Source organism: Rhea pennata, chromosome 2 (assembly GCF_028389875.1).
Source record: "Rhea pennata isolate bPtePen1 chromosome 2, bPtePen1.pri, whole genome shotgun sequence".
Taxonomy (NCBI): domain Eukaryota; kingdom Metazoa; phylum Chordata; class Aves; order Rheiformes; family Rheidae; genus Rhea; species Rhea pennata.
In genome coordinates, this window is record NC_084664.1 from 6,908,029 (window position 1) to 6,914,671 (window position 6,643).

Genomic DNA, 6,643 nt, shown 5'->3' on the forward strand with positions numbered 1-6,643 from the left:
ATCTACTAAGTTGCTTTTTTTTCTCTCTTGTTTTCAAGGCACTGTACTTTCAGACATCATCCAGAAATATTTTTTCTCTCCTACACTCTTCAGAGTCATTCGCTTGGCTCGGATTGGCCGGATCCTAAGACTCATCCGGGGAGCCAAAGGAATTCGAACTCTCCTTTTTGCCTTAATGATGTCCCTACCTGCTCTGTTCAACATTGGCCTCTTGCTTTTTCTGGTCATGTTCATTTATGCCATTTTTGGCATGGCTAACTTTGCCTATGTGAAGAAGGAGTATGGAATTGATGATATGTTCAACTTCCAAACCTTTGCTAACAGCATGCTCTGTCTCTTCCAAATCACAACGTCAGCTGGCTGGGATGGTCTTCTCAATCCTATTTTAAACACTGGACCACCGTATTGCGACCCAAACCTTCTAAATGCAAATGGTTCAAAGGGAGACTGTGGAAGCCCTGCTGTAGGGATTTTATTCTTTGTTACTTATATCATTATATCATTTCTCATTGTTGTAAACATGTACATAGCCATTATTTTAGAGAACTTCAGTGTAGCCACTGAGGAAAGTACAGAGCCTCTAAGCGAGGATGATTTTGATATGTTCTATGAAATCTGGGAGAAGTTTGATCCTGAAGCCACTCAGTTTATTGAGTACTCTGCACTTTCAGACTTTGCAGATGCACTGTCAGAACCTTTGCGCATAGCGAAACCAAACAAAATTAAGCTCATAGCAATGGACCTGCCCATGGTCAGTGGAGACAGGATCCATTGCTTGGATATTTTGTTTGCTTTTACAAAAAGGGTGCTAGGAGAATCTGGGGAGATGGATGCTCTTAAAATACAGATGGAGGAAAAGTTCATGGCAGCGAATCCATCTAAGATCTCTTACGAACCCATTACAACCACTCTCAGACGGAAACAGGAAGAGGTCTCTGCCATCGTTATCCAGCGGGCCTACAGGAGACACTTGTTTCGACGCTCCATGAAGCAGGCTTCCTACTTGTACCGGCACAGGACTTTTGACAGCAGCATCCTCGAGGACGAGGCACCCGAGAAGGAGGGTCTCATCGCATTCATGATGAACGAGAACTATGGCAGGCCAATAGATAAATCAGAAACACTGTCCTCCACATCTTTCCCTCCATCGTACGACAGCGTCACCAGAGGTACAAGTGATAATCTCCAGCTGAAGATTACGGACTCCAGCAAAAGCGATGAGGCTATAGATTGTCTGCTCTCGCCGGACAGAGATAAAGAATCGATTGTTTAAATGTTTGTTTAGAATGCTTTAAAACATTGTTTACAGAATGTAATGCTGTAACTACACAACGACTGAAGCAGCCTTCTTATTAAACATTAGTTGCAAAAGAAGCAATGGAGTTTTTACCCTTAACTACAGGAGTCTAATAAGTCATATAACCTTTGACCCTGCTCTTTTTGACTTGGCTCAATATTTATATTTATATATGCACAGGAAGAATCTTTGCAGGGTCATAGCTGTTATATCAATGGTGTGAATATGAATATGCTAGACTGTAAAACAGTAAACACAGTGTATATCTATCCACAGATAAAACCTGGCTGTATACATTCATTTAAGGTCTTACTCATATTAGTGTGTTTACTTATGGCGATGTATGACCTTGCATTCTAAAAAGAAAAAAAAAATATATCACAGCTGCTGTAGCAAAATGTAACACTTACTGTATATGTTGTGAATGGTCTTTCATAAATTTATTATATTTGATATTTTTTTACTTAAAAGAAATTGTCTCTTTTTCCATGGAGATTAATGATCCTTACACTCTTCATGATGAACTCTGAGTCAAGGTAATAAGAACTTGTGGGATCCTCATCATTTGAAGAGGAAAGTTGTTACAAAGTAAACTATTAAATTAGCAACATTTTAATTGTTTATTACACTAATCCCTCCCTCTTGGACTTGTAACTGCTCATCAGCAGCAGGAACACAAAAAAAAAAAAAAAAAAAAAAAGGAGAGAAGGAAACGATGTCAAATAATAAGAGAAACGGTTTGTTCTATCCTTCAGGAAACTAGATAGCAATGGATTCTGTTTGTAAAACTGTTAATAAAAGCACTAATTTTTTAGTATGTTTCGAGAATCTGCTTTGAATACTGCAATCAAACTCTCATAGAAGTAGTGCATCACGTTGTGTGTAGTGCTCCAAAGCACCGTTTATTCTGGCAATATTTCTTTTGAGGGAGTGGGATAGGTTACATTTTCCCCAGAAACACTGAGCTAAACAGCCTTATTAAAAAATCTGTGGATCAATATTACTCCAAAAGAAAAAAACAGCCAAACTAATCATGATAATGCCGACTGGGCTGTGCAGAACAGTTGCGATGGTGCGTTTGAGAAGGTGGGAGGGGAATCGCCTCCAGATCTGTACATACGTTCTGAGGGTTTGAGTCCTTTCTACTCAATGTCCGTCCTTCATTTTTCTCAGATAATACGGCTATATAACTGAGGAAGGACAAGAAGTACTGGAACCAATAAGAAGAATCTACTAGAAAATAGAAATATTTTCATTCCTGCCGGAAAAAAAGAAATATTTACAGCTGATGTATCCATCAGCTTCAGGCCAAAGATATGACAAAGGCGTGAAAGGTTGACGTGTGGCTGTAGAAAAGTGTTAGAGGTTTTACATGCTAATCTAGATTATTATTTATTGTTAAACTTTCAGCTTTGATAGAATGTGAGAAAGTACTTATGGAAGACAGAGACAAGTCCGTCATTACAGACAAGTTATTTTTCTTTTTTCACTTTCACACTGATTGTACTTAGGTTTGGTTAGACTTCATGGAAAATCTTGCCTGAGATTTCTGTAATGAGCCATTGCACTTTAAGGAAGAGTAATTGTGCTTTTCACCTTGGAGAAGCAAAGTTATCGAGAATGTATTTAAGGTGTACAGTCATTGACTTTTATTTACATCCCAGGTTGTAAAGGAGTCAAAATCCACATGGGGTTGGCAAACAGAATTAAAGCAACATGTTACAGTGAACTTTATCTATGGCCATATTATCTGTCCTCTAAACAAATCAAAGCGTAAAGATAACACATACTATGTATCTGTGTAAATATGGGCAAATATATTCTCTCCTTTCATTGAGATGTCTCAGGCACTCACTAGAGAGTGGTTTATTGGTTAATTCAGAGGGTTTGCCATCAGGATTCGTGGGGTCTATTCCTGATTCTTGCAAAGTGATTTTTAGGCGGCAAATAATTTAACCTAACTGTGCCTCAGTTTACCCATCTGTAAAATGGGGATAATAATACTTACCTACCTCATGGGGTGTTGTAAGGTTTGCGAAGTGCTATAAGGGGATGAAATGTACTATATAAGTATTATTATAGTCTTGCTCTCTTGCCCTTTTAACCCCATGTCTGTGGTGTATAACATAGGGCTATTCCTCTGGGGATTTTGTTGCCTTTAAATCTTGTATGTAATTAGATTCCAACTTAAGGGAACTACTCTTCTATCCATAAAGTGAAAGCATTCTTTCTTTTCTTTCCTCCCCCCACCTTAAAAATAAAGAAATAAAGAAAGAACTGCTCAAGGCTTCTCAAGTAAGAGAAACTTTCTACAGATTCCCTGTGTATTTATGATGTAATATTATTCTGTACATATCACCCAGAAAGAGTAGAAGATTTTTATATTTATACACACACATTCACACGCACACACAAACACACACATACATACACTATACGTATATGTATATGTACCTTGTGAGTTTATAGAGTGGCTGACACTCAGAGGATGTGACCTACTGATTCAAATGTTTTTTTTTTCTCAGTGGAATTTATTGATCATTTGAAACAAGCTGCCTATAATGAAACTTTTTAATTAGGAAGCAGTGCATGCATTACTTGCTGAACAAGCATTTATTGGCTGACATCTGGCAAAATTATTTTCCTTTTGATGCTTCAGAACAAAAATGGAAGGAAAAATATTAAGAAAATGAGCATTTCTTATCTGATTTCTTTGTAAATAATACAAATAGTCAAACAGCCTGCACACAGCTGTGCTCTGTTGACCACATAATTTTACAAATATTTTAACTATTTGTAACTTATATTAAAAAGTGTATTCATAATATACTCAATGATATTCTTAATAGCAGTGAGGCCCAGTAGTGAATGGGATGTAATGGGAAGATTAGCTGGTCACTGGTTATGTTACAGAAGAGCTCGCTGACTGCTCATTTCACCCTTGCATTGAGCATTTTACTGTCGTTGCTGTGAGACCCTATGGCACTGATGCAATTATAAATGGTTCTATCTTCTACCCAAAACCTGTACAAAATCATAATTCACAAAAATCTGGAAGAGGGTCTTAACTACCGATGTTTACAGCGCAACTTTCTAAAAATGAATTGTAAATTACGTTCAAAAGCTTTGTAAATGGAAGGTTGGTTTTCTATTGGGTTTTCTGTTGTGTTGTGGCACATTTCTTTAGAGCTGAAGAGTGACTGCTACCTTTGTATGATATGCAGAACTCCCCTGAAAAATTTCAAGTAACCTATCTTGCAAATCTTTATTAATGGAGATACTGATCCAACTCTAGCAATGATACAGCCTCCGAGTACAGAGATTTAGTTAAAGATATTGACTCAATAGTTGGCCCACACTGTCTATAAGCATGGTGAGTGCTACCATTTTTTCCTGTTGATTTGTTCAATAAAGGCTACGACATGAATCACTCAAGCTACAAAAAGAGCAAGGAAAATATCAGCCAATATCATAGGATATATTAAGCCATTTGTACCTGGAAAAAAGTCAAGTTTATTATGTTTCTTTATTAAATAAATAAGGATAACAAATACTTCCTGTGCCAAATTCTTTCTGTTATCTTATCAGCATTTATGAGATTTCTCTGGCTCTTGTTCAGCGCCTTTGTCTGAGTAGTACACAGCAACTTTTATTAGAAGGTTAATCAATGAAATCCACTCAAGTTCGTCGTTCACTGTAAGGCTAACTAAAGCGCATTAGAGGTTTGAGTCAAAGCTTGTTGAGTCAAATCAATGGAGAACCTCTGTGTACTTCAGCTGGATTTGGAGCAGACCTAAAAGCTTCTCTTCAAAAAGTGAAATCTGTAGGATCAGCCCAGATTTGTTATTTCAGCCTCTCCTACCTGGTAGAATTAGCTGGAGGAAGAGGGGTTTTGCTGGAAATGTGGCATCTTGCCCAGAAGTTAAAAAAAAAAGAAAAAAAAAGAATTTTCTTAATACTAATATGATTTTATTTCTTGCTTAATTATATCGGTTCACATTTTGGTTATTATTCCATTAGTTGCATGCCAAGATAGGTATGAAAAAGAGAAGGTAGCATCCTTGCCGCTGCTGTGAACCTTAATCCTGCCTCACAAACTTTAAGACGGACAGATGAACACACTTGGAGATCTTCCCTTAGCTGCTACGAGCATTTATTGAATCAAGGCTCTGGTTTCTATTTGAATGTGGCAAGTTCCTGATCACGTTATAGCAGAACAAAACTGAGCTGGTTTAGACTGCAGTGAGGGAGTCCACTCTGCCCTTTGAGTCACTTTAGTAGGATCAGTCCATAATCATGTTTTACATTAACCTGGAGAAGTCTGACTTGTAGAACAAGCTTGTTTTTTTCTAAAAATGAGTCTTTACTGAAATGTATCATACGGTAAGTGAATAATAATACGACTTCTGAGTAACTGAGAGACTTAGAGAATACGTCTACTTCAAAATTTTTCAGTATGATAATTTTGGTTGGAAAGCTCAGGTTGTTGAAACAAGAACTTTCTGTGGAGATTTCAGGCTGGTTAAACAAATCCCTGGTTAGTATTCGTGGTCAGAATTCCCACAGGAATGAAATTCCCAGTCATATTCCTTACTAAGAAGATTTCCATGCATAGATTTTTGCCAGAATCACCTAACTCCTGTATGTGCTTTTCGGTAACTGAGACTGTTTTGGGTTATGCAGCACTCCTTATCTTTACATACACGTATCTCAAAACTTTTTAAGGATTTCGGATTTGCTATTTGATGGGGTGAAATTTCAATCAACAATGACTGTTTTTGCTAGACAGACATTTTGGCATTGCAGGCCAACTCAGGGAGTTTTGGTTAGAACAAACGACACATTAAATATTTTATTTAGGGAGAATATTTATAGTCATTAAACGTTGCAGCAGGAAGAGCACAAATGAAAATAAAAAGAAATGCTGCTGGTTTTTGTAGCAATGAGCCAGCCTCCACCCAGACGTAGCATTAAAGGACGCTCATGGAGAAGGACAGGAGGAGCTGTGCTCCTGACAGCAGCAGTGAATTTTTCTGCTGTGTTCAGGAGTGCTGAGACAAGATCAGAACCGGCTTTAAAGGAGGAGAAAGCCAACGGGAACACAGCCCAAAAAACACCTATGAAAATGCAAGTGAACGCGGCCGCTTCTTGGCGTCATTTTTGCAGCTAGCTGTGAAAGACGGGCCTTGCTGGGTGCAGAACAAACATGGAAATCCTTCTGAGTGTTTACATATTGCAGAGAAATAGCACCCGTGTCAAAGGGAAAGCATGTGAAAGCAAATAGTCTAAGGGGAATAGCTATTGGCAGCGAGCAAAAAATGCTTCGGAGTCAAACGTCACTGATAA

The 6,643-nt window shown here is 38.0% G+C and overlaps 1 protein-coding gene across 4 annotated transcripts in view; it reads left to right on the forward strand.

The window, feature by feature from the left end:
• Positions 1–4,850, forward strand: part of LOC134136755 (sodium channel protein type 5 subunit alpha-like) — a 213,825-nt gene extending 208,975 nt beyond the window's left edge. For all 4 annotated transcript variants that reach the window (XM_062568777.1, XM_062568778.1, XM_062568779.1 and 1 more), the window contains one exon: positions 39–4,850. In XM_062568777.1, coding sequence (XP_062424761.1) covers positions 39–1,273 — 1,235 coding nt within the window. In that variant the 3' untranslated portion in view covers positions 1,274–4,850. The remainder of the gene's footprint in view (positions 1–38) is intronic.
• The last annotated feature ends 1,793 nt before the right edge of the window (positions 4,851–6,643 follow it).